This window comes from Denticeps clupeoides, chromosome 2, assembly GCF_900700375.1.
Source record: "Denticeps clupeoides chromosome 2, fDenClu1.1, whole genome shotgun sequence".
Taxonomy (NCBI): Eukaryota; Metazoa; Chordata; class Actinopteri; order Clupeiformes; family Denticipitidae; genus Denticeps; species Denticeps clupeoides.
In genome coordinates, this window is record NC_041708.1 from 9014676 (window position 1) to 9042117 (window position 27442).

The 27442-nt window shown below is 40.2% G+C and overlaps 2 protein-coding genes across 2 annotated transcripts; one reads left to right on the forward strand and one right to left on the reverse strand.

The window, feature by feature from the left end:
* Positions 1 to 247: 247 nt before the first annotated feature.
* polr3a (polymerase (RNA) III (DNA directed) polypeptide A) lies at positions 248 to 21173 on the forward strand. The gene is made up of 31 exons (XM_028970397.1): positions 248 to 430; positions 910 to 1045; positions 1157 to 1294; positions 1892 to 2063; positions 2142 to 2296; positions 2960 to 3199; positions 5032 to 5194; positions 5717 to 5853; positions 7107 to 7210; positions 7663 to 7804; positions 7933 to 8073; positions 8193 to 8262; positions 9404 to 9531; positions 9615 to 9753; positions 10415 to 10579; positions 11052 to 11224; positions 11647 to 11758; positions 12860 to 12978; positions 13247 to 13384; positions 13838 to 14008; positions 14492 to 14605; positions 16299 to 16385; positions 16593 to 16675; positions 16808 to 16978; positions 18106 to 18199; positions 18684 to 18776; positions 18908 to 19072; positions 19690 to 19854; positions 20181 to 20312; positions 20500 to 20632; positions 20766 to 21173. The coding sequence occupies exons 1-31, from the start codon at positions 387 to 389 to the stop codon at positions 20912 to 20914; spliced, it is 4173 nt and encodes a 1390-aa protein (XP_028826230.1). The 5' UTR covers positions 248 to 386; the 3' UTR covers positions 20915 to 21173.
* A 985-nt stretch (positions 21174 to 22158) lies between these two features.
* On the reverse strand, positions 22159 to 26682 carry qrfprb (pyroglutamylated RFamide peptide receptor b). The gene is made up of 6 exons (XM_028969743.1): positions 26176 to 26682; positions 25911 to 26069; positions 25427 to 25488; positions 24773 to 25008; positions 24202 to 24299; positions 22159 to 24092 (listed from the first exon to the last, which is right to left on the reverse strand). Exons 1-6 carry the CDS (start codon positions 26525 to 26527, stop codon positions 23704 to 23706), a joined length of 1296 nt encoding a protein of 431 aa, XP_028825576.1. The 5' UTR covers positions 26528 to 26682; the 3' UTR covers positions 22159 to 23703.
* Between the last annotated feature and the right edge of the window lie 760 nt (positions 26683 to 27442).

The following is a 27442-nucleotide window of genomic DNA, read 5'->3' on the forward strand; positions in this document are numbered from 1 at the left end:
CTGTGTATGACAGGACAGGCTGCCACTTAAGATAAACTTTACGTTTATTAAATGAATGCAAAAAAACTAGTCATTTGATTGCATATGTGTATATGCTGAATCTGTGGTTGAAATATATTAATTTAAAGACCTGTCCAGTTCTGTTCTGTTCTATTCTTGGTCCATGCATTCACCCCATCCTCTAGAGGGCAGTAGAGATTTTCTGTGCCACGTGGGGTTCTCGCTCTGACGTCAGAGGTCGGCGGTCAGTGGTTGCGGAACGATTTCAACAACATGGATAAAGCGCGGCGGTGATAGGCGCCGGTCTGCATGTGTCAGCTTTACTCAACCCTGTTGTTTTATTTCTCTTTATTTGTCGTATAGGCGGGGGGACACCGGTGGTCAACATGGTGAAGGAGCAGTTTAGGGAGACGGACGTGGCCAGAAAGATGTAAGTAAATGTAACTTTAGCCGTCCATGGCGAGTGGCGTGATCAGGCTCTCATTTTACCACGTTTCTGACGTCTGTTTATAAAATCTTGTCTATTTGATCATTTCCTTGCAAAGGCGTGAGGCTGAACAACATATTCGTTGGTGTTTATTACGAACTTCAGTTTTAGATCAGATTACTGATGTTTGATTTAGCACAGTTTTAAGATTGATGTGAATCCTGTTTGTCTGGTGTGTTTTAGAAATTGATTATAGATTGACAAATGAAGTTGCGTCTTCATAGTCAACTTTGTTCTCATCTCACCATATACAGAGTACACAGAGAGATGAGATTGCGGAACTTAACATTAACAGTGTGCAAATGAATCCCCACACAAAACATTACAAAGGACATTGTGCACCTGCCGAAAATATAGTGCAGGTCGAGGCAAGCCTATTACAAAAAGACGATATGATCCCTGCTCTGTCTTTTTGCCCATAGAAGCCACATCTGCTTTGGGATGAAGTCTGCAGAGCAGATGCGGCAGCAGGCCCACATCCAGGTGGTCAGTAAGAACCTGTACAACCAGGACACCAGCCACACGCCCTTATCCTATGGAGTGTTGGACCACCGCATGGTAAACGCCTTTCAGTCTGATCTTAGCTCTCGAGTCATATTGTCAGTGTAACGCTTCGCACAACGAGGCTGCGGGCTGGGACCGATGTGCATGCGTCACGTTCGCTTTCAGGGCACCAGTGAGAAAGACAGGCCATGCGAGACGTGTGGCAAAAACCTGGCTGACTGTCTTGGTCACTACGGTTACCTGGACCTGGAGTTGCCCTGCTTTCACGTCGGGTATTTCAAGTCAATCATTGGAATCTTACAGGTAAGCAGTCGCTGGTCATCGCTCCCGACTTGGAATGTTAATTGTGCACGGAAGTACGCTGGTTTAGTCCTTCAGAATTTTCTGAAAACATGAAATTGGTTTCAATATAATAAAAAAAGAAGAAGAAATAATCATTGACACAGTTTGAAATTATTATTTATTTGATCCCACATCTGCTGCTGCAGTATATACTGTACTAGTCTGAATTTAACCAGTTTTATCGGTTTAACTGCTTGTTCAACTAAAATAATTGAAACGTTTTTTTTTTTTTTTTTTTATAATGAATAAAGCTTTTAAAGTGACAGACTTAGGTTAAGACTAATTGTTCCTAATTAAAGTTTCACTCTACATGTATGCAGTTATTCCATCATTAACTGATGGAGTTTTCACCCATTAGATGTAAATTTTAATTGACCAATATGTGTTTCAGTGATATCATCATATGTGTATTCATAAGATAAATGTTCATAATCATTATAAATATACATCTACACATTACCCAGTTCTATAGGATAATTATATCTACAGTTCTTTATTAGGGAAGAACGGTGTTTTCATACAAGGAACTGATTGAGGCTAAATTGTCTTATTTGACAGATGATCTGTAAAACCTGTTCCTACATCATGCTGTCTAAAGAGGAGAAGCTGCAGTTCCTGGACCACCTCAGGAGGCCTGGCCTAGCCTACCTTCAGAAGAGAGGCCTGAAGAAGAAGATTTCAGAAAAGTGCAGGAAAAGGACCATCTGTCTGAACTGCTCTGCCTTCAATGGTACAGCGCCAGCGTTTTTGACGCGTCTGGATGTAGTCATAAATTAAACCACTAACTGGTTTATGGTATTCCTCCCAGGTTCAGTCAAAAAGTGTGGGTTGCTGAAAATCATCCATGAGAAGTACAAGACAAACAAGAAGGTGGTGGACCCGGTTGTGTCAGAGTTCCTCCAGTCTTTTGACATCGCCGTGGAGCACAACAAGGAGGTGGAGTCCTTACTGACCAGAGCCCAGGTGAGAATCTTGCTCCTAATCAGCTGACAGGCCATCTTTTTTCTTTTGTTCGCATTTCTAAGGTATGCCACAGTGTGGAATATAACATTCCTTATAAATGTGTTCATTTTATAGAAACTGAAATTTAGGAATATTGAAGAAAATATGTTCATTTCTAAGATCCCCCTGTGCAGGACAGTTGAGCTGTGATTGTGGCGGGGATGGAGACACAAAGTGGTTTCAATTTGAAGGCAGACTCGGTTCATTAGATTATATATTTTTTTAAATTAATAAATAAAATAACTTTTAAAATACAACTAATACAATGAAGTCAACCTCTATTCTCTTTATTTTTCTAACTGCTTCCACAGGCCATTCTTTATTAAACCTAGGCCCATCAATTTGTCTTAACAAACTAAATCAATCATCTTTAGACGACCATTGAAGCAGTTCCTAACATTCACATAATACTTTAATCATTAAAATTCCGGACCAATGCCATGGTAAGTTCATAGCTCCGCCCCCTCCCCAATACCCGGGAAACCATCCCTGCTGTCTTTTGGAATATAATATATGTAGCCACCATCATTGATACAGGGAGAGGGTTAATCAGTGGGAAGGTCACGATGGAGAAGTCCGAGAAGAAATAAGGATTTAATCAGCCATTGTCTCCCGAACATTCAGGAAAACCTGAATCCTCTGGTGGTGCTGAACCTTTTCCGGAGGATCCCAGCTGAAGACGTCTCACTGCTGCTGATGAACCCAGAAGCGGGAAAACCTGCCGACCTCATCCTCACACGACTGCTGGTGCCGCCACTCTGCATCCGGCCGTCTGTCATCAGCGACCTGAAATCGGGGACCAATGAGGACGACCTTACAATGAAGCTCACTGAAATCATCTTCCTCAATGATGTCATCAAGAAGGTATGCTGCGATCATGGGGACTGAGCAGTTTTAGAGAGAGAGTTTGTCTTAAAAAAAAAAAAAAAAAAAAAAAAATATATATATATATATATATATATATATATATATATATATATGTATGTATGTACGTGTATGTAAAATGTTTAATTTTTGAGACAAGGCAGGGAGCTTTTGCTGTGATTGCAGCATTTCACAGTCTCGTCTATTTAGACAACAGGGATGGGTTTAAAACAGTCCTGAGTTCATATCCTCAACACTTGTTGCTGCTTTTCATTCATTTTTCATTCAATGTTCATCTAATGAAGCTTATTATGATTATTGACAATAGTGTGCAGTGCAGTCATGAAGGCCAAGAGAGGTGACTCTGATTCATCAAACACAATCTGCTTTTAAACTGAATGACTTGACGCAAACGCTTGGGGTATCCTTCCACAAGCTTCTCACAAAGTTTGATGGAATTTTTGGCCCACACTTCCTGACAGAACTGGTGTGATTGAGTCAGGTTTGTAGGCCGCCTTGGTGTCACATGTCTTTTCAGCTCTGACCACAAATTGAGATCAGGGCTTTGTGATGGCCACTCCAAAGTGTTGACTTTGTTGTCCTTAAGCCACTTTGTAACCATTTCCTGGCTGGTGTCTTGAGATGCTGCTTCAATATTTGAACATACTGATCTATTTTGTGAAGCGCACCGGTCCCTCTTGCAGCGAAACACCCTCACAACATAATGCTGCCGCCTCTGTACTTCACAATTGAGTTGGTGTTCTCTGGCTTGAAGGCCCTTTTTCCATCAAATATGACTCGTTTCATTGTGGATAGTTATCCACTCTTACCAGCTTCAGCCACATTCCGCTCCAGAACACATTCATCACTTGGACTCCAGAGCCGTCTCCTTCCTAAACGGTATGATTGCTGGATATTCCCATGTTTATACCTCTGTATAATTGTTTGAACAGATGAATGTGGCACCTTCAGGCATCTGGAAATTGCTCCCAAGGATGAACCAGTCTTGTGGAGGTCCCCAATTCTCTTCCTGATATCTTGGCTGATTTCTTTAGACATTCCCATGGTGTCCCAAAAGGAAGCAGTATGTTGAGGTGTGCCTTTAAATACCATCCACAGGATCCACATCCTTCAATCAACTCAAGTTGTGTCAGACTCTTCCAAAGCCATTACATAATCATCTGTGGATGGTAGTAGCCTAGTGTGTAACACACTCGCCTATGAACCAGAAGTCCCAGGTTCAAATCCTGCTTACTACCATTGTGTCCCTGAGCAAGACTCTTAACTCTAAAATTGCTCCAGGGGGGGACTGTCCCTGTCACTACATATTGTAAGTTGCTCTGGATAATGTCGTCTGAGAAATACTCTAAATGTAAATGTAAATCTGGGCTTTCCCAAATAGTTTAAAGCCATAGTATCCTTAGTGTATGTAAACTTTTGACTTAATAAGTAATAAAAAAATATCAAAAAAAATTCACACATTATTTTGACATTATTTTGAGAATCCTAACGGGCCTAAAACTGAAAGGGTTTTGTATAATTTAATATAAGACAGTAAAAAAAAAAGTATTTTTATACAGTTTATGTAAACTTTGTAAACTATATACACATATTGAGCATATGAAAAACACAATGGTGTATTGGATGTGTCTATGTGTGGTCAGCTGCAGTCACTGTAGAGTTGGAAGGAAAGACCTTCTGAATCTCTCAGTCCCACATCATGCCTGCCACTGAAGGAGCTGCCCAGTGCTGTCTGAGTCTCCTGCATGGAGTAGGAGATGTTGAAGTGTCCGTGCCCAGACTAATTGTTGATTTGCTCTTTCCCTGAGCAGCATCGTATGTCCGGGGCAAAGACACAGATGATAATGGAGGACTGGGACTTCCTGCAGCTGCAGTGCGCACTTTACATCAACAGCGAGCTCTCGGGCATCCCCCTCAACATGGCCCCAAAGAAATGGACCCGGGGTTTTGTGCAAAGGCTCAAAGGAAAACAAGGTTGTAGTAAAGAGACTACGGGTTCAAAAATTTTTTGTATGGCTGATATATTTGAACAAGAATGTTGTCATAATCTTTTTCATGTTCATAACTAATATTCTAGAGAAGAGATGGGCATTTTTTTTTTTTTTGTGTGACAGACAGGCCAGGCCAGCACCAGATGCATACATATCAGACATAAACATAAAAAGGCATTACAGTGTTAATACTTTTAGTGGGAACACTGTTGCAGTGTTGCAAAAATTGGCCGTGTTGTACTGGTGACTCCGTATACCAGCTTGTTCAAATAAAGCTTCTCGTATTCCAGCCAAGCCGAGCGTTTTATATTCCCAGTTTAGCGAGAGCTCACCACATTATTCATCTCATTGGTCATGAATGGGAAATGTATTCATTTATTAACATAATTATTAGTTTTTCTTGAGTATCTGGATATTATTTAAATTTTAAATATTGCTCAGCTTTAGCCTAGTCTTACCTAGATGGCCTACAATTTTTTAAAAATTATTATTATGTCTCTCTTAGGACGTTTCCGTGGAAACCTGTCAGGCAAGCGAGTGGACTTCTCTGGCAGAACGGTCATTTCACCGGACCCAAATCTCAGGATCGATGAGGTTGCCGTGCCCATCCATGTGGCCAAAATCTTAACATACCCAGAGAAGGTGAGCATCTGGTCTCAGTGTGTGAGTCAGTGTGTGAGTTATCAACTGTGACAATAATATTACATTGCAGTCAGATACATATTTACATAGATATTGCTTTTCTGTCAATACAGACCAATATTATTTTTTTAATGATTTTTTTTTTAATATGCATATCTATCCCTGTCCAGTTTTGCCCATTCATTTACATGTGTGTTACCCACTAGGCTACTGCCACCTTTTAAAGTGCATCGTCAGTGTAGGAACATTTCATTTGACATTTACAGCATTTATCAGAAGCCCTTACACAGAGCAACTTATAATCAGTACTTACAGGGGCTGTCCCAATGGAGACACTCAGGGTTAATGGTCCCCTTAGTGGTCCCATAATACCGTATCTGAAGTCTCTTAATCTGTGAATTTTTAGCCTGTCCCACAATGAGATTTCCCGAGCGCAGTTTGTGTCTGTTGCTTTAAATGCTAATGAGAGGAGAGAAGCGGGACTAGAAGGAGAGCGGCCTATAGAAGTGAGTGGGCGTTTGCACAAATGACACCAACCACAATGTTTGCCGCAAACAGGAAGTTGTGTCTGCATTTTTATTTTTAGAAAAAAAAATGTATTTCGAGGTGTGCATGACTGAACTAAAAAAAAAAAATACATTTGTACTAATTTTTCATCTAATCACCAAACAACTGCATGTTTTCAAGCCATGATGGTCAGTGAAATTACTTCTTTATGACAGGGGTGGGAAATTCTCTGGACAAAGCATGGGAAAGGGTAGGTAACCTTTCCCCTTATGACCACATAAGGGGACAAATTCCAGATCCGACTGTCTGAGCTGCTGCTCCCTGAACTGCCAACTAGAATGGCCAAAGCACTCTTTATACATATTGCCATTTCTAGCCACTGCAGGGCCATAGACAGGCTAGGGAAACTCTGATTAATGTTAAATAATCTCACAAAGTGAAATAATCATAATAGGGGCCATTTAAGTGTCTTTTTCAGGGACAAAATGGTAGTAAGTGGCTTTGCGGTTGTCTGGTTCGTAGGTGAGTCTCTTACTTACTAGGCTACTTTAGTTACTAAACAGCACTAAAAACTATCAAGGCACAAAAATCCTGTATTTCCTGAATTAATCATTTATGACAATTTTATAAATTTAAGTCTCCCAATTTTCTTTCACACATTGCTTGTTACGTGACATTAATAAATGTATGCTATATTTCATGAATCCCCTTATTACAACAATTTCATCCTTCCTGCCTGAAAACAGGTGAACAAAGCCAACATTGAGCTGATGAGAAAACTGGTGCGCAACGGGCCTGACCTTCATCCCGGGGCGAACTTCATACAGCAGAGGCACACGCAGATGAAAAGGTGATAGATCTTGAATTTGAAATGGCTTTTTAAGAGTCCATGAAACCATTTTTTTTGCTTTAGTGTTGTATATATTTACCATGTTCCATGATTTGAAAGCTCAGAATATTCATTGTAAGCTTCAGTGTGTTGTTGGTTTACATTGAGCGTAGGTCCATATATAGAAAGTACTCAACAAGCCATAATTAAATGTAGCAGAATCTGCTATTTTTGCTGTCTACAGAAGGGTAAATTTGAAGAATGGGTTGTATTAATAGTCCAGCAATTACTGTTACATAATGGCAGAGATGATTACAGTGTGAGACCTGCTAATTTGTCTGTGTGAGGGATGTTCCATTTTCGATGTGATTTCTTCTTCTATCTAAGAAGTGTCTGCTGTTTTGAAGCTTATGACAAATCCAAGTATTAATCCTTCAGAAAGTTTCAGTTGTATCTTCATCTATGACGGGCAGGTTTCTCAAGTACGGGAACCGTGAGAAGATCGCCCAGGAGCTAAAGTTTGGCGACGTCGTCGAGAGACATATGATAGACGGGGACATCGTGCTGTTTAACCGGCAGCCCTCATTACACAAACTCAGCATCATGGCTCACATCGTGAGTGGCTGGTCAATCATTTAATGCAACGTCAATTATGGACATTTTGCTTCAATCAGCCAGTAAGACGCAGGCCAGCTCTCTGTTTGGTTTAAATCTGCATTTCTTACACATCCATGTTCTCATAGGCCAGAGTGAAGCCCCACAGAACGTTCCGGTTTAACGAGTGTGTGTGCACGCCCTACAATGCTGACTTTGATGGTGACGAGATGAACCTTCACCTCCCCCAGACAGAAGAGGCCAAGGCCGAGGCCCTGGTTTTGATGGGGGTGATGGGTTATTACAATCACTACGCTAGTTTTATAACTAGATCTGCCTCGGTATTTAAATAATTACATTCTGAAAGATTATTTCTTTTTGCTTACCTATTTTATCTACTCTCTTGCAGACCAAAGCCAACCTGGTAACACCGAGAAATGGAGAGCCTTTGATTGCGGCAATTCAAGACTTTTTAACAGGTAGGATTTGAGTGTCGATCTATTAAATCCCTACGTATTGAAGTAACATGATTTAAGAACACAGTTTAGGCAGGTTGGGCAAGTTTATACTTTTTATAAATCTTTTATGCTAGTTAACACCTGGCTGTCATCCTTTCTTGAGACAATGATTGAATGAAATGCTATCATGTCTTTAATCTACAGGGGGAGCATTTTGCTTGAAAGAATGGCAGGAATGGTATTTTGTAGATAATACATACTTATGTACAGTATTGATACAGATCATGGTATAATGAATCATAGCCACTCTATTACATATTGTATTACAATCATGAAGAAGACACCAAGAATGTACCGATTTTTTTTTTTTTTTTTTTTTTTTTTTTTTCTTCATCCTTGAAAGTGACTATATTTTTCTGGGTGTCCTGCAAAAAAAGTTCCAAAATAAAATTCTGTGGCCACCCGAATTAGTGCATTCAGAAAGTATTCACAGTGCATCATTTTTTCCAGAGTTTTTATGTTACAGCCTTATGCCAAAACCTTATGCCTCACACCATAATGACAATGTAAAAAAAGTTTACTTGGTGTTTTGGCAAGTTTATAAATAAATAAGAAATCACATGTATATAAGTATTCACACCCTTTGCTCAATACTTTGTCAATGTACTTTTTGTACATGTACGCCTGGCGTTCACATCAAAGAATTCAATTTTGTCTCATCAGACCAGAGAATTTTGTTTCTCATGGTCTGAGAGTCCTTCTGGTGCCTTTTGACTCCAGGCAGGTTGCCATGAGTCTTTTACTAAGGAGTGGCTTCCGTCTGTCAACTGTGGGACTTTATATAGACAGGTGTGTGTGTGTGTGTGTGTGTGTGTGTGTGTGTGTGTATTTACAAATCATGGCCAATCAACTGGGTTTTTTTTTCCCCACATGTGGACCCCTATTATTAACCTGCAGAAACATCTCAAGGATGAGCAGGGGAAACAGGAGGCACCTGAGCCCAAATTAGAGTTTCATGGCAAAGGCTGTGAATAATTTTGACTTTTTTTTTTTTCTGGTTGTAATTAGAATTGAGATTTAAACTGTGAAATGAAAGTCAGGAAAGAGCATGTGGAAATTAGTAATTTTTTTTTTTCCCCCTCATCATCCTTGTGCTCTCCAGGTGCTTACCTCTTGACCTTAAGAGACACCTTCTTTGACCGAGCCAAAGCTTGTCAGATAGTGGCCTCCATTCTTGTGGGGAAAGATGAGAAGATAAAGATCGCTCTGCCACACCCAGCAATTCTGAAGGTAATTCCCAAGTTTATCCTCTTATCTGGATCAGACCTTTATTCCCTTATTAAGGAATTATAAGTTGATTGTTCTGTTTCTAGCCAATTGCCTTGTGGACTGGAAAACAGATCTTCAGCCTCATACTGAAACCCAGTAAATCATGCCCAGTCAAGGCCAACCTACGCACCAAAGGCAAACAATACTGCGGGAAAGGAGAAGACCTCTGCCACAACGACTCGTGTGAGTGACCCGGTTAATGATGTGCAGATAAAAAGGTCTAGTTTCCTCTCTCAAAGATAGAGGTTACGGTCAAGCAATCCGTTCTTGGTGATGTCTGTTTATTACTGTATTGGCTTTAGAAAATACTCCCTAGCCAACAAAAAAAAAAGTATAATGTTGTGAGCAGTGGGCAGCCATGAAAGATGCTGTTTCTGCCTTCTGCCTTTTTTGACCTTTCAGTTTCTTTGCACATTTCCTGAGTTTTTTTGGCAGCTATTGCATTCAAATCATTGGGCACCATTTTCAAGCTGCTTTTAAGCACAGGACTAAGCGTGGAGCTTGTTCACTAGTGGTTTAAATGAACAGATAAAATATGAAAGAAACACAGTCTTTTAGTGACTTTTTGACTGCCGTGTATTTACAATTGTCCCAAATGAGGACGTAGCCTGGTTGAGAGCTGTCAATCACTCCTCCCATTTTAATCTCTGTTTTGATTAAAGGAAAGAATTACAAATCTACTGTTCTCCCATTCAAGATTAACATAACTTCCACATGGTTCTGTTTATGTAAATCCTGAGGACGCCTTTGCGAATAAGCCACATGCTTAATTTCCCAGCGTGGAGACGACTCTAATTTCTGACGCTAATCTATGTATTTGTCGTTTGGCTCCATCTCTTTTCAGTCGTTGTGATACAAAACAGTGAGCTGATGTGTGGCAGCATGGACAAAGGCACCCTGGGCTCCGGCTCCAAGAATAACATCTTCTACATCCTGCTGCGCGACTGGGGTCAGGTGGAGGCGGCTGACGCTATGTCCCGCCTGGCGCGCCTGGCGCCCGTCTACCTGTGTACGTGGAACACTGCTGCAGTACCTTTTAATCCTTAATTAAATGATCTCATTCCTTTAACTGATCCCAGCATGCACAGGAATCCATTACTAGAGGGATAAACAAGATCAATTTTTTTAACTTGACTAACTGAAAAGTAAAAGCACCTTGTTTAACACTAGAAAAAAAGGAATTGCCGTTTTAGTAATGTTTTAATCAAATTCACATGACACCCGCTGAAAAGATTTTCATTGTCTATATTTCAAAGGATATTAAATACACATTTTTCATAATTGAAAGCATTCAGTTTCAATATGATTATTGAATATCTAATGAAGACTGAGGTGGTAACTACCTCACTTTTCTCGTTTTTGTTTTTTTTCATCTGGTTTTGATGAAAAAATAAGCGGTTTTCAATCAAAATAACTTTTGCAAAGTTGTTGTACACGTTAGTGTGTTTGTGTGTGAAATGTGTAAACTTTTTGGCCTGTAGCCAACCGTGGTTTCTCCATCGGCATCGGCGACGTGACCCCTGGACAGGGTCTGCTGAAGGCCAAACAGGACCTGCTGGACGCAGGCTATAAGAAGTGTGATGAGTACATCGAGGCCCTGAACACAGGAAAACTGCAGCAGCAGCCGGGCTGCACGGCGGAGGAGACTCTGGAGGTACAACGTGGTCTGGTACACCAGCAACACAAACACACGCCGGCAGCGTTAACACGCACGGACACACACAGGCACAGGTGAGAAGCAGAAATAAACCCACGGTGCAGGTTCACTAACAGGAGCAGAGCGTTGCTACCCAACCACACGTATTTAAAAGTGGAGCAGCATTGGATGGAGCTGATCTAATCAGCCCAGGTAAGTAGTCATGTCAGTGTAGCATGAGTGCATCATGTTCGTGGTTGGACACATTTATTATTGCTGCATTATGAAGCATTATCTGTAATAAAGCAGATTTTTACTGAACAGCGATGCACCTCTCCATTCATGAGTAGTGCTGTAGTCAAGATAATTCGGTATTCCTTTTGTGAGTTGGAATATTAGTAGATAATGTGAGTGTGTATATATGTGTGTGTGTGTGACAGGCTCTTATCCTGAAAGAACTGTCAGTCATCCGAGACCATGCAGGAAGTGCTTGTCTGAGAGAGCTGGATAAAAGCAACAGCCCTCTGATCATGGCGCTGTGTGGCTCCAAAGGTATACCTGCTACAAGGACATCACATATATAAGGCTACCTGTAATGATTAGGGGCAGATAAATTATTTTGATAATACCCATTAATATAAGGACTGTCTAATAGGTATCTGTAATGTAATACTTCAATACTACATCATGATACGTAACTGGACTGCAATAACCTCCTGGATATATCTCACTAAACATCACATTTACAGCATTTATCAGACGCTCTTATCCAGAGCGACTTACAATCAGTATTTACAGGGACAGTCTCCCTGGAGCAACTTAACCTTAAGTGTCTTGCTCAGGGACACAATGGTAGTAAGAGGGATTTGAACCCGGGTCTTCTGGTTCACCGGCGAGTGTCTTACCCACTAGGCTACTATCACCTCAGTATAATCCAGTGCTGACTAGAGGAGGATAAATTTCCCTTTTCTGAGCCTTTGTTCAAGTTTTCTTCCATTTTTAGTGTTTTCTTCCATTTTTTTTTTTTTGACACTTGCCGCTGTTGCTCCGTACGAGTCTTGTGCACAGGAATGTATATTGGAAAAAGTGCTGTACATTTAAAAACTGATTGATTTGATTGATCAGTAATACACACAGAACATGATATCATAGTCCACAGTAACGATGAAATCACAAAGCTGTCTATGGGGTGACGCTCTATACGCTGCAGGACAATTATACAATCTTACTATATATGTAACTTAATAATTCCCTCAGAGACGATGTTTCAAATTTTTAAAAGCAAAATTATATTAACAAAGGAATTAACTCTAATTTTAAACAAAAACATAATCTGCAGCAGTTTTTTTTTTTTTTTTTTTTTTGCTGTATTTTTTTTTCCATAGCTGTCATTTGCAAGTGCTACTTATGTGCAATTAAAGAAAAAAAACAATTATCATAAATGATTACAGGTTATGATTAGTTGTGAATTATGAAAGGTTGTGAAATGTTTGCAAACTGAGAATTCTTTTGCCTTTTGGTTTACTTTTCCATTTTTCCCCCCCATAGTGCTGAAAAAGAAAAAGTGTTCAGTCTTATTCATAACATGGTGTTGAATTTATTTTTTGGTTGATTTTTTTGTCGGTTTTGTGTATTTTCTGTCTGTCCAAACAGGCTCTTTCATTAATATCTCTCAGATGATCGCTTGCGTGGGTCAGCAGGCCATAAGCGGGTCTCGGGTACCGGATGGGTTTGAGAACCGTTCATTGCCACACTTCGAAAAACACTCCAAGGTATGACTACATCGGTACGAATCGGTTTCTCTTTAATTATCTAAGGGGTGGTACCAGTGCTGCCCCTTAGATAATGTCCCCAGCAGTTCTGGGGTCTCTTCATTTATAGAGGTTTGCACTAACATCAAAAGGTGAACTGAGGGAAGGGAAGCAATAAATTGGTTGGAAAAATACAATCACATCCTCCCCTAGCTGGCGGAGAACAGGAAGGCGGGGGGGATGTTGGGATGAAGGGGTCCGCTCAAATCGAACGCTTGTTATTTTCCAGCTTCCTGCAGCCAAGGGCTTTGTGGCAGACAGCTTCTATTCAGGCCTGACCCCCACCGAGTTTTTCTTCCACACCATGGCCGGTCGTGAGGGCTTGGTGGACACTGCGGTCAAAACAGCCGAGACCGGGTACATGCAGGTAAGCAGACTTGCGATGTTGTGTAACACCCACCATGGGGACACAATCCATGTTTTCAGAAGTAAATCGCATATTAATTTGCTGACCAGTTGAGGCAGACTTTATTGACTATTGATCAGTATAGCATTGCAATCTTTTCCCAGACCTTTAAGACTAGGGGCCATATTTTCCCATTATTTATTTTTTTCAGCCCTATTTTTTTAGTTAATTGAAATGAACGCAACTTGGAAAATACAGCCCTCGATCTAGATTTGGGTGTTCTTCTAACAAAATGTGTGATGAAAAGAGCACCATCACTACTAGCCAAATAAAAAGCAGGTTCTACTCCCTCTCAGAATAATGATTTTCTTGTGACATTTCATTTAACCTTGTGATCAGATTGCTCATTTTAATTAGAAAGAAAGCTCTCCAACTGAGCATGTTAATATCTTAATTTCCTCTTGAATGAAACAGAGGCGTCTGGTGAAATCACTAGAGGACCTCTGCTCCCAGTATGACCTGACCGTGCGCAGCTCCACCGGCGACATCATCCAGTTCATTTATGGAGGCGATGGCCTTGACCCGGCGGCTATGGAGGGCAAAGACGAGCCGCTGGAGTTCAAGAGGGTCCTGGACAACATCAGGGTGCGTAAGGCTTGAGCCTTTCAGGCTTGTTCATGGCCTTTGAATGGTCTGCTCTCTGGTTCCTTCTCAGACACTCATACATTTACATTTACATTTAAGGCATTTGGCAGACGCCCTTATCCAAGTCAGTTCACTCACAATCAGCAGACCACTGACAGTGTCATGTAAAGAACATAAAATTATTCTTAGATTCAATTTCTCAGTAGTTGTTTGATTTATAACTTGATATTACATTTTTTTGTACACTGAGGGGTATATTGAAGATCTGATTCCAACTTGGATTTTGTATTATTCTGATCAATTATGTTGAAGTGCCAGAATTAAGTGCCACAGAAACTGACTTGGCTGACTCATCACCTGGCTTACAATGGCACAATTATTAAACCATGTTTGAATAAATCAGTCATTGAAACAATAAAATAGCAGAAACCAATACACCTCATACAATAACTTGGTTTGAAATTTTTTTTTTTTTCTGTGTAGGCTGTTTATCACTGTCCTGATGAACCAGCCCTGAGTAAAAATGAGCTGGTCCTCACCACCGAGTCCATAATGAAGAGGAGCAATTTCATGTGCTGCAGGGACAGCTTTCTTGATGTGAGCATTTTACTCTTCAGTTATTCTCCCTTTTATTGAAAGGAGAAAAAAAAGTTCACAATCCTTCATAATATCTTCCACATTGTTGAATAACATAAAAAAAAAAGACTAACTAGAACAATAAGAAGTACTAAAATAATAGAGATAAAGAGACGGCCAGAAAAGAAAAAAGGTAGGGAGAACTGCTCAGATGTAAACATGGTCATACAATAGATTTTGTGAGGTGGGAGCCGCAGACTTCCTTTGTTAGTGTCTTTTACTTACAATTACTTTTGTAAAATAATTTGATCTTTGCTCCTTAGTTTGGTGCTTTTTACTTTTATTAGTAAAAAAAAAAGTAAATTACTTTTATTTTATTTATTACTTTTTAAATATGTGCTACTTGAAAAATTCCCCATGTGATTCTGCCCACTTTGCAATTAGCGAGACACTCAGGGTTATGTGTCTTACTCAGAGACATGATGGTAGTATATTATCAGCATGATGGAAATCCAAAAAGGCTCAGCGTGAAATTTTGAATTTCTCTTTCCCATTTGAAGGCTTTGACTGAAACAGGTTGTCAGAAGTACCTGGAGGTAGAGTGCTGTGGCATGTTGAGCGTGATGAATACGTTGCGGATGCCTGTGTTTTTACTGCCATCTCTGTGACTAGAGCAATTTACAGTGCAGGACTCATTTCAGTGTTGGAACCAGCATGTTTGTTTTAATCGAGTTACTAACAATGTCGTGTGGTAATTAATGTTCTAAATTATGCAGGACCATAGGTGTCACTAGGGAAATGCATTAAAGTGCAGTTTCAGATTGCTTTATCTATCTTTAAATAAATGGACCTGTTTAAAATTTGTGTAATACATTTTATTTTAAAGATCTGTGACAGCCAATCAGAATGCTTGTTCCCTGGTTCATTTGCATAGCTTTTTCTCGCTTTTTTAAAGACCATATGTGCACAATAGGCTAAATGGAAAAGCTAATTAGAGAGGCTAATCTGAAAGGAAATGGATAATGGAAATGGTCTTTTGAATGCCAGCTTAAACCTTGAACGTTTTCTTAACGTTCCTTGTTAATCCACTTATTCATTTTTCGTTTTAAACTGCATTTTGAAATCCTTTTATTTTCTTTTGAATTCATTAATGTAGCAGTGGTGGGTAAGGACGCATACCCATAATCGGAAGGTTGTGGGTTCGAATCAAATTTCATGGCTGTCAACTGCTTAGAAAGGGTGATTGGTTAAATGCAGAGAACCCATTTCTTTGTGTGTGCTGTGCTTCACTTTTTTTTAATGAAGTATTTTAAATGATTCTAAAGTATTTTTAATTAATTGCTTTATAACGGAATCTATTTATTTAAAACCATTTGAAAACTGATTTTATTCATTTGTTCTTTAATTGAACATTTATTTGTAGCACGTGTGGATCTTAAAATGTGTGCAAGTGTGATAGTCTCAGTTTTTTAGGATTGGATTAGGCTACAGATTTCCAATATTTATAAAAAAAATCCCAAAACGCAAAGGTGCCACTTAGGTGCCACCGAGCAAAGTACAGTCCCCACACACTTTCATGGCTGCTCACTGAGGATGATGGTTATAAGCATAGGACACAATTTGTTTACTGCACCGTGTGCTGTGCTGCAGTGCATCACAATGACAATCACGTCACTCTCACTTCACTTGGCTTTTACTTTACCAAAAAAAACAGGAAATCAAGAAGTTTGCCAAGGATGTTTCGGAGAAAATCAAGAAAACTCGCGACAAGTACGGCATCAATGACAACGGCACTACAGAGGTACCGGACAATCTAGGTCCTCTGAGGGTGGAGGGATTGGATGCAGTTTTCTTAAGAATTTAATGGTGCTACTATTACTAGACTCTGCTGTTCACTTTCGGTGCAATTTTTGTCTGTACAGTGCAAATAACAATTATACTGGTTCAAACTGTAAGATTGTTTAGAACTAATTCATTATAAGAGATGTGTTCTGTTTTGATCCCCTAGCCCAAAGTCCTCTACCAGCTGGATCGAATTACTCCCACACAACTGGAGAAGTTTCTGGAAACATGCAGGGACAAATACATGAGGTAGGAAATTGTGAAGTGGAATATTACCTGCTGATTGCCTGTTGCATCTTTGATAAAGCCGACAGGTGCTGTCTCACGAAGAAGAAGAAGAACCTAAATTAAACTAAACAAAACCCTGTTTGTGTGTTTTAGGGCACAGATGGAGCCGGGTTCTGCGGTGGGCGCTCTGTGTGCTCAGAGCATTGGCGAGCCCGGAACACAGATGACCCTGAAAACGTTCCATTTTGCTGGGGTGGCCTCCATGAACATCACCTTGGGTGTGCCACGCATCAAAGAAATCATCAACGCCTCCAAAAACATTAGGTCAGCCCGAGAGGGGGGTTCCGGCCTTCAGACAATTGTGCTTCAAAAATGTACTCTTTACATTTGAATACAAGTTCCAAATTTCTGTTAATTGAAATTTGTCAGAAATACAGTAATGCATCAGTAGTTTGAAACAACGAAATATGTTTATATTCACTATTAAACTTAATATTAACAGGAAGGGTTCAGCAGTCAAATTAGGATGGCAGAGATCCTTGTTTGACTAGGTTTGATTGATCTGATCAGCAGCTCAACATGTTGAAGGTGTTAACATTACACCTACTTCAAGTAACCATGTACACACTGTTGATAGGTTAAATCACACGAGATTGACTGTGGTAGTTTACATTGATTTCTTTCTTGGTTGAGGGCCTTTGTCTATAATTTATTATCTTGAGATAAAGCAGTATAACCAATTAATTTGTGTCGTTTTTAAACCGATTATCGACGCTTAGCAACATGTTAGCAAAGGCTTGCCTGAGATATGGGGACATTACATTTTTGCTTCCCTTTGCCATAATATTTTATTCTGTTTAATTTAAACCTGTTGTCCGTATCCATTGACCTTTGCTTTGCCCTCTAGTGGTCAGAGAAGCACTACTCACAAAACAAAGAAAACAAGATGGTGGCAATATCAGCGGCATTCTTCAGAAGACATGACATTCTCATCCAATTTTGAAACTTTTTACTTATAAGGGTCTGTAGTGTAGTGACCCATTTAAGTAATATTATTGTTACACAACTGTGAATTTATTGGGTTTTATTGCATAAGGTCATTATTTATTTATTTATTTATTTATTGTCCTAATAATCCGAAACTGCTGAGTTTTAAAAAGTTTAGTTAAGTTAAGTTAATGAGTTAATTAGCTTCTATGTGACTCTGTTTTGTCAGTGGTCTCACGTGCTTTAGTTGATTTGGCCGGCTGAATGGTCAGATGCCTCTTTGACTCTTGACGACAGGGTGTACTACCTCCTGGTCCCTACCAGAAGACCCTTAAACCCATTTGAATAACTGTTTGTCACAAATCAGCACCAGGCCTTTACATGCGGTCCTTTAATGAGTTTTTAATGAGTTCTTCTTTTTTTTTTTATTATTATTTAAATAACCCCCTCCCTATCACAAACAGCACGCCCATCATTACAGCCCATCTGGACATAGAGGATGATGCTGACTTCGCTCGGCTGGTCAAGGGAAGAATTGAGAAAACGTTGCTGGGAGAGGTGTGTGTTCAAGCCACACACACACACACACACACATACACACACTGGTCAGTGTATGTTACACCCCTGCTGAGGTGCAAAGAAAAACATTGATTATCTTTGAGATGCTGCTTCAGAACAGGGGGCAGCGACACGTATTGCTGTCTGAAATGACATTTTAGTACGTAATAATGACGCACGTTGACATTATAAACGAGACTATGTGTCCCCACAAGCTTGCGTGAGCCAGACTGCGCTGTGTGATATTATTTTCAATTATGATGAAAAAAACACCTTTATTTTTTATCATTGGTCATGAATATATCAGTAAGATATAATCTCTCTATATGGACACTTCAGTATTGATGTGTCCATATAGAGATTGAAGAATGAAAATGAGGGATTACCAACATGACTTGCTTTTAACATGAGGTTTTAATAAAAAAATTAACAAAAAACATTGTTATTATTTAATTAAAAACATTTTTTTTAATATAAATTCTAGATTTCAGAGTACATTGAAGAGGTGTTTCTCCCTGATGATTGCTTCATTCTCATAAAACTGTCATTGGAGAGGATTCGGCTTCTGAGATTGGAGGTGAACGTGGTTCATTGATCCTGGCTCTTAAAAAACATTTTGATCATTTTTTTTTTTTTAATCTTTTCTGTTAAATATATATTACTGCAACTTGTTCAACCTACCTCTGCTTTTGGGCTCCTTGTCATAAGGTGAATGCAGAGACAGTCCGCTACTGCATCTGCATGTCGAAGCTAAAGGTGAAGCCAGGGGATATTGCTGTTCACGGAGAGGCGGTGGTGTGCGTATCCCCGCGAGAAAACAGCAAGAGCTCCATGTACTACGTCCTTCAGTCGCTCAAGGAGGACCTTCCAAAGGTAATTTTCCGTGCTCCTTTTGAAGTACTCCTACAACAAAGTCTTAAACTTTTACAGGGAATAAATCGCTAATGTCTTTATCTTCTATACCTTTATGATCAAGACGCATAGTAGGAGTATTAGGCTTTTAAGTGACTAGAAATCCATATGATTAGTGCATTTCAATAAACTGCATGGACCAATCAAGCTATCATTTGCGAAGACAGCAATATTTAGTTAAATGTCGGGCACATTTTGTCAACAACATTATCATTAATGATTCATTCATAAAGGGAGTTTAAGTGGTTGGACGATTGACAGCTCTTACGATACTTCCTCATTCTGGATGATTGAAACCCACACCCGTCAATACCTCCCATGTGCAAACATCATTCCAGATAGTGTGTTTCATGTTTTATATATTATGTAAATCCTGTGGATTCCTTTGACCTTTATAGTACTGAACCAATCCCACACTTACGACCTTTTTAACCCATAATACAAAATATGTTAATGTTGCCTTTGGTTGAAACAGTTTTGCATGTGTGTGAAGTAAAGTCTGTGTGTATGTGTATATATAATATAAGTTATGCATCTCAGTCATTTCTAATATGCATTTTAACTTCTCCTATGGCCAGGTTGTGGTGCAGGGAACCCCAGAAGTAGCAAGGGCCGTAATCCATGTGGACGAGCAGAGCAGGAAGCAGAAATTCAAGTTGCTGGTGGAGGGAGACAACCTGAGAGCAGTCATGGCAACACATGGCGTCAATGGCAACAGAACCACCTCAAACAACACCTATGAGGTAAGGAGGAACTGGGGTCTCTGCACTGCCTGAAGATAGTCCACTTTTATTATCGAACACATTTTTTCATTCTAATATAATCAAAGATGCTAAACAGTGTGCTAGGCACCACATGCCATGGTGGTTTTTGGACAGAAGATTAGATATAGGTTGCTTATAGTACGTTTCCAATATAAATACGTCAAGCAGGCAGCAAAGTAATATAAACAGGATTCTGTTAGTGGTACTGTTTATGTTAATTTGCCTAGAAATTGATAAAAATGGTAGAAAATGTTTTTCTCTTTCTTTTTTTTTTTTTTTTTGCCCATTTTTATAAAAACTCACAGGTTGAGAAGACCCTCGGCATTGAAGCGGCCAGGAGCACAATCATAAATGAGATCCAGTACACCATGGTCAACCATGGCATGAGCATCGACCGTAGACACGTCATGCTGCTGGCTGATCTCATGTCTTATAAGGTCAGGTTCCTTAATTGGTCATTCACAACACCACTAAGACAATCCATATTAAAGATTTATGTCAAATAATCCCATCCACACGCCAAAATATATACACACACACACACACACACACACACAAGGGTGAGCAAGGATGTATGGCCAGAAAAAAATAGAAAGTTACTCCATATTTTTCCTCCTATCTCAGGGTGAAATTTTGGGGATTACAAGGTTTGGCTTGGCCAAAATGAAGGAGAGTGTTCTGATGCTAGCTTCGTTTGAGAAAACAGCCGATCATCTTTTTGATGCTGCATATTTTGGGCAGAAGGACTCGGTCTGTGGTAAGAGCGGTCAAATGTTTTGTTCTTAATTCTCTACTTTCTCTCTGACTTTCTTATTAAAGTAAAAAAAGTCATTAAAGGTGTTTATTTTTATAATTTTAATATGTATTCCAACTTAATCCTCTCTCTTCAGGAGTCTCTGAATGCATCATTATGGGCATTCCAATGAATATAGGCACAGGCCTATTTAAACTGCTGCACAAAGCTGATAAAGACCCTGCGCCCCCAAGGAGGCCGCTGCTGTTTGACAACCCAGAGTTCCACATCCCTGTCATCTCCTAGGAAAACCTCCCACCAGGACCACCCAGCTGCACGACATGTGTCCGCAGACACGTAGACTTGGGCAGATAATGTGTTTTTTTTTTTTTTTTTTTTTTCCTGTTTCACATAGAAAAAGCCATTACAGAACTAAAGCATGAGCATGCAGCATATGGCCAGATCTGGCAACACGGACCCAGGGGGGGGCAGCAGTTGTGATTTGTTGCTTTCTGCTTGCTTCGTTGAGGAAGTTGTGTGCCTTTTTACAGTTACTGCAGGTTAATGTGCGTTTTTTTTTTTTTTATTATTAATACTAGTGACTGAATGAATAGTGTTTGGTCTGCTGTGTGGCTGATGTTATGGTTTTGAGATGACCTTTTTTTTTTTTTTTTTTTTTTTTTTTTTTTTGCATTAAATACTGCTTATGTCACCTTGAGGTTCCTTGTAAGTAAAGCAGAGCTGTGAATAAAGTGTAAATATGGCGTATTGGGTACTTCAAAACATATCATTTTTCTGCCGATATGTATGTTTACTCTTAATGCCACTTTGCCTCAGATAAGGGTGGCTACGGTAACAATACTGTGGTCAAGAATCCCTCTACCATACAAAATCCTGGAAGTAATCCTAGTCAGTGAGGTCGTTGTCTCCACCACCTCTAATTCATTAGACTTGGAACAAGGAGGCTACTCATTACTATCATTACACTAAGGACTGTTGAAGGACTGGTCTTGTGAGCATGTTCTCAGCAGCTTTATTAGTTTTGGCAATTAGCTTGGGCATTCTACTCACAACATCAAACCAATCTTCTGGTCCAACTATTTTATGTGTGTAAAATAATAATGAACCTGCAGGAATGAATAATTACCTTTACCAGGACTGATCAGTATAATGCCACCTTGATTCCGTTTTTAAAAAGGATAGAAAGAAACCTTCATTTTATTTAAATCTGAGCCAGAGCTTGGCCTTGAAAGTCTGATATGCTGCTGATATGCTTTGGTCATTGTGATACAGCTCAACAGTTAATGAAACGTGTCATCCATTTTAATTTAGCCTTTCCTAATTTGTAAAGCACTTTGCTACAGTGCATGAAAGGTTCATTTCCATTTAATTAGACATCAGATATTGAAATTGGATTTTTTGGGGGGTGATTATTGACACATGGATATATAGACCCTTAAAGAAGATCACCTTCTGAAAAGCTCCATGAAAATTAATTTTAAAAGAAATGCCATGCTCTTCTTTAAGGGTCTATTGATCCATGTGACATCCAATACTCCAGAAGACATGTTGGTTACCATGACTGCAAATGTAAATGTCATTGTCTTGACTAAATTAAAACTGAATCTTACCATTTTGCCAGAATTTATTGACTGTAGAAATTTCCAGGAAGAGACATGTTCACAGCGGGGTGCAGAAACAATATTATCATGCATCCAACCATGTTATGAAGTACAATCTGGCAACGATGCTTCCTGAAGTGCAGAGCTCAGGCTTCTGAGGTACTTGACAATGGTTTCCACCAAACAATGAGGAGCTTCAGCCCACATCTGACCGGTGCCAGAGTCATGTATTACAGTCATGTATTACCGGTGCCAGAGTCATGTATTATTTTGATGGTTTTCTTTTCTCAATCAGAAGTGTAACACCGTCTTGGTTTCTTGGTCACGATGAGCTTGTTTGTTTAGTTTGGTTTGCATTGATCTGTACATCCTGCTGGCATTCCTCCATTTGCCTGACTATAGACCTTTCTTCCAGTCTTATGAGCTTCAAAAGCTGCTATTCTGTGGCCCTCTGAGGTCATATTAGCACAAATATATTACATTTGTGTACCATCAACTATTTTCTCAAAAATATTCACCAGTTTCAAAGCACCAAGTAGATCCTTTAATTTTATGAAAAGATTACAGCCTTAGTATATTCGTGGGAATTTAGAACCGAGACGCGCTCCAACGTAGAACTCTGAAGAAGACCGACTTTGGCTTCTTTTTATGTCAACGTCCCAGCTGATATTTCGTGTTTTAGCTCAACCTTCAACATTCCAAGTGCTCGTACAGTTGTTCTGTGATCACTTAAAATAAATAACTGCTCACAACCGAATTGGTTCAACAGTTAAGTACACGTTAAGCCACCACGTCACAATGACATCACATGTATTAACATCAGTGGTTCCCAAACACATTCTTACTTTTATAGATCAGACTATTTTTTAGCCCCTACCCATTTCCATAAGAAATTGCCATTATTGTTTTTTATTTTTCTACATTATTAACAAAATTAAATGTAGAATTATTGAAAGTGACTGGATTTTTGTGACAACCCGTAACAAACCAGTTTGGGAACCACAATTTTATACAACATTTAAACAAAAATTACAAATGTTGTGTAACCAACATTTGTTTTTTTTCAACATTCATAATGTCATGCTCGATTACTGGCGCACACTGGTAGCACTGAGATGCCATTATCCTCACTCAATAGTTTCCTGCCTAGTTTCGTAAAATGTGGAGACTTGGACTTGGGTTCCAACCAGGGTCTTCTTCTTGTGGAGTTCACTGGTTCTCCCCATGCTCATGTGGGTTTTCCTCACATAGGCCCAGTCATGGCCTGGAACTCAATGAAAGCATCCAGCTTTCCCATGAGCTGGATAAGTGGGTTTCCAAAAATGGATGGGCTGAGGTATTCACAGGTTATTCTTGGATGCTTCAGGAATATTTCATTATGCTTCATTTGAAACCCTCCAGAACCTTAAGCAGTCCATATGGTTCTGTAAACTGTTATTGACACATAGCACCCAAATGGGTTTTGAATGAATTTTATGTTGGCCGAGAGCTGGTTGTTGGTAGCTCTGAGGTGACAGCAGAAATCTTGACCTCTGGGAATGCCAAAAACATGTTGGAGGAGGACGAGGGTCCGCTTTCGGCCAGGTGGTGCTTGGATCCATTGTCTTCTCCATTGACCTGAAAAGCCTGCCGCTTGAAGGGCTGTGAGAACTGCACGCTCATGTTGGCCTGTTCCCCACCGCCATTTCTGTGGTTGGATTTCCAAATGCAGGCTGACAAAGTGGACAAGCAGCTCTTCTTGAAGTTCTCGTTCATGAAGGCGTAGACAATGGGGTTGTTGAAAGAGTTGAAGAATCCAATGGCCTGCACCACAGCAATGATCATGTTGACTGTGACTTCATCATATTTACTCTCCAGATCATCTGGAATAAGGAAGTTTCAGCGTTAGGCTGCTGTTTGTGCAACAGGCTGGAAATCATTCTAAGAAAATGGGAAGCCTTTCTTCTGGAGCTGACGTCAGGGTGAACTTACTGTACTCAAATAGCATGTGAACTGTGTGAAATGGAGCCCAGCAGATGGTGAAAAGGAGCACAATGGTGACCATCATCTTGACAGCACGCTTCTTCTTCCTATTCGGAATAAGATTGTGAGTTTTAATGGTTTGCTGAATCATTCAGAAACCATTTAGAAGCACACGCATACTGACCAATTTCAAAAAAGCTACAGGAAGATAATGATTCATAGGTGACATTTAGGAATAAAGGCTGGATACTGTCTGACCCAAATAAGAAGATTATACAAACAGCTACAAATGCCTTTCATACGATAATACCTAATAAATCTTCCATTCATCACAATTTTTGATCATGTTTTGAATTAGGCTAAAGAATTAGTTTTCCTAGTTGTTACAGTTGACAGGATGTTCAATTTCAAGCCAGTCCAGTTTTGAGTTGATTCAGGGTCAAAGGTCACAGAGACGGGTACATAGAGAGGCACCAAGGCTCGCTGACATTTCCAGCTCGCTAAACCCTGAAATAATACCTGCATCATTGCTCAGTGGAAAATGGTGAGAACCCCTGATGTTCATTAATCAGCCGAGTACCTTGAGATCTTGTTGACCTCCCGGTGGTTCATGGTGCTCAGGACCGAGGAGTCGCCCACACGCTTGCAGATCCACAACTCGAACGCAATTCGGGTGTAGAGGAACAGCATGGCGGCCAGGGGCAGGAGAAACAGCGCCACCATGATGAAGGTGGTGTAGACCTGGCGATGGGCGAGGGAGCGCCAGCGTTCCTGGCAGCACACGTGGTGGTGGTCATAAAGGAAGTCGTACTTGACCTGCCGAAGCAGAGTGTTACCAACTGAGTGGGGCTAACTCTGTTAACCCGATGCAGTATATCATCCATCTTGGATACAAACTGATGCTCAACATGTTTTTGTGTGAGCAGTTATGGTCTGGTTGCAAAAAATTGTCCTCAATCTGCCATAATCGACGGTCACTACAGCCCCACTCATTTTTTTTTGCACAGTAAGGTGTGGGGAATGTCTAAGATTGAGAAGAAATAACATTCATATGCAATTACTGTGATTAACAGTTTAACTTCCGCAAAATGTTCTTAGACACAGGCTTCTGTGCTCAACTTACACTAGATATACTGCTATCCAGAATTGAGCTTTATCACCTAAGGAGGTGCCACTATATATTTACATTTTTGTTCCACCCCAAGTCATGACGTAACAGTAAATCTCAACTAACCTCCAGCTGCTGGACGAAGAGCATGGGGGATCCAACGACGACGGAAACAGCCCAGACGACCCCTAGTGCAGGATTGATGATGATGATGATGATGAGACAGGATGGATTCATTAATACAGCAACACTATTGCCGTAGTAAATGGTTTCATTTCTGCCCTGTCAAATAATGATTTGTTACTTATGAGGGTTTTAAAAGTGTACGTTGTATTTTATTTATATCAGCTGAAGCAGTAAAATGAGTTGTAATCGGTTATTAAAATCGACTAATTAAACAACCGTTTCGTTGTTTCCATCATTATGTTGCTATATAAAAGAAGGAGTGGTCGCTCTTCGTCACCAGGCAGATAGAGATCAACATCACCAAGGAAGGTGTGCTGAGCACGAGAGAATCGTAAAATGAACCAACTGATGAAGAATGGCTGTTTAACTTGTACGGTTTGGGTCCCACCGAAACTGAGAGCCCCTGGAAAGTTTGTGAGTGCACCTAGCATCTTGTACGCTCTTCGGGGGGTGTACTGCCTCTTCATCTTCAGCGGGTACACTATAGCCTGGTAGCGCTCCACCGCGATGCAGGTCATGGTGAGGATGCCGGTCACTATCGCAGTGGTCTGGACAAAAGGGACCGTCTTGCAAACCAAGACCCCTAATAAAAAAAAATATATATATTTTTTTTTAATGATGTCGATTCGTATTAAAATAGTTCATCTAGTTGATGGTGGCTGGATGAGGTTATAAAAGCAGGCACTCACCTCCCAGCCACTCGGACGAGATGTTCTGCAGCAGGGTGAACGGCACGCAGAAGAAAGTGATGAGCAGGTCGCTGACGGCCAGCGAGCAGATGAAGATGTTGGTGGAGGTGAGCATCGCCCGCTTCCGCACCACCACGTACACCACCAGGCTGTTGCCCACCAGGGCCAGGATGAAGATCAGCGTGTACATCAGCACGAACGAGCTCTTCGCCCCGGACGGCAGCTCCGGGATGTACACCAGCGGCTGGATGTTGTAGGTCTGGATGAAGTCCTGCCTGGAGAGGTTGTAGTACTTCAGCAGCTCCTTCAGCGCCTCGGGGGTTATAGTTGCCATCTCAGTGGAGGAAGTCATCGTTGTTGTTGTTATTATTATTATTATTACTATTAATATTCCGCTGGCATGGAGACGGCGACCTCGTCCATGTGCGGCTCGGGACTTTGCTCGCCCGTCTGCGGCGGATTCGGTCGGTGCGGCTTTACGCACCGAGCGCGCTTCTGATTGGCTGCTCCGGCGCCGGGTCCTGATGGAGGGAGAGAAGGGAAATCCACTCGCTCACTCACCTCTCCATCCGTCCACTCGATTACGTTCATCAGCATTTTTAAATTGAATCGTTTCATGCTGATTGTATGCGTCCTCTGGCACTACAGATTTTACTGTTAAACAGTCATTCTTACAAATACTCTTTACATTGTATACTCGTTTTATGCTTATTATTATTACCGCAAAGTCTTTCTGAGACTGTCCTGTTGTCCTGTTGTCCTGTGCCCCTCCATCACACACTCTGGTACAAGGACAAACAGGACAGGGACAGATTACAACAGAATTGTTTTTATATATATATATATAGTTTATCGTTGTATGTGTGTATAACAATTATAAACACACATAAACTATATATATATATATAGTTTATCGTTGTATGTGTGTGTATAACAATTATAAACACACATTTAACTGTACTGTTTCGCATTGTTCTGTTGTTGTTTTTTATTATCATATTTCATTGGTGCTTGAGAGGCATTGATGACCAGAACCACATTGGCCAGTACATAAGAGTAAAGAGGCCTTTTCTTTACAATAGTAAAGAAACACAAAAAATGTATCAAAAATAAACAAAAAACAGTTCTGTTGAGATAAGCACTTTTTAAACCATTGTTTATTGCAGACAATAGAAAAAAAATTGAACACTGGTTATTTATTCAAGTTTCTTTGCTTTTGTTTTGCATTCATTAGTAACTGGAACAATTACTTAATAGCAAAACGTAC

What these genes read in the sequence shown, in the direction of transcription:
- qrfprb (XM_028969743.1), bottom strand. Translation starts at nt 26,527, where the DNA reads ATGACTTCCTCCACTGAGATGGCAACTATAACCCCCGAGGCGCTGAAG. An exon ending in TCTTCGTCCAGCAGCTGGAG is followed by an intron (nt 25,009 to 25,426) that starts GTTAGTTGAGAT and finishes CTGCTTCGGCAG; the next exon opens with GTCAAGTACGACTTCCTTTA. An exon ending in TCACATGCTATTTGAGTACA is followed by an intron (nt 24,093 to 24,201) that starts GTAAGTTCACCC and finishes TCCTTATTCCAG; the next exon opens with ATGATCTGGAGAGTAAATAT.
- polr3a (XM_028970397.1), top strand. Translation starts at nt 387, where the DNA reads ATGGTGAAGGAGCAGTTTAGGGAGACGGACGTGGCCAGAAAGAT. An exon ending in GGGTCCTGGACAACATCAGG is followed by an intron (nt 14,009 to 14,491) that starts GTGCGTAAGGCT and finishes TTTTCTGTGTAG; the next exon opens with GCTGTTTATCACTGTCCTGA. An exon ending in TCAAGGAGGACCTTCCAAAG is followed by an intron (nt 19,073 to 19,689) that starts GTAATTTTCCGT and finishes TCCTATGGCCAG; the next exon opens with GTTGTGGTGCAGGGAACCCC.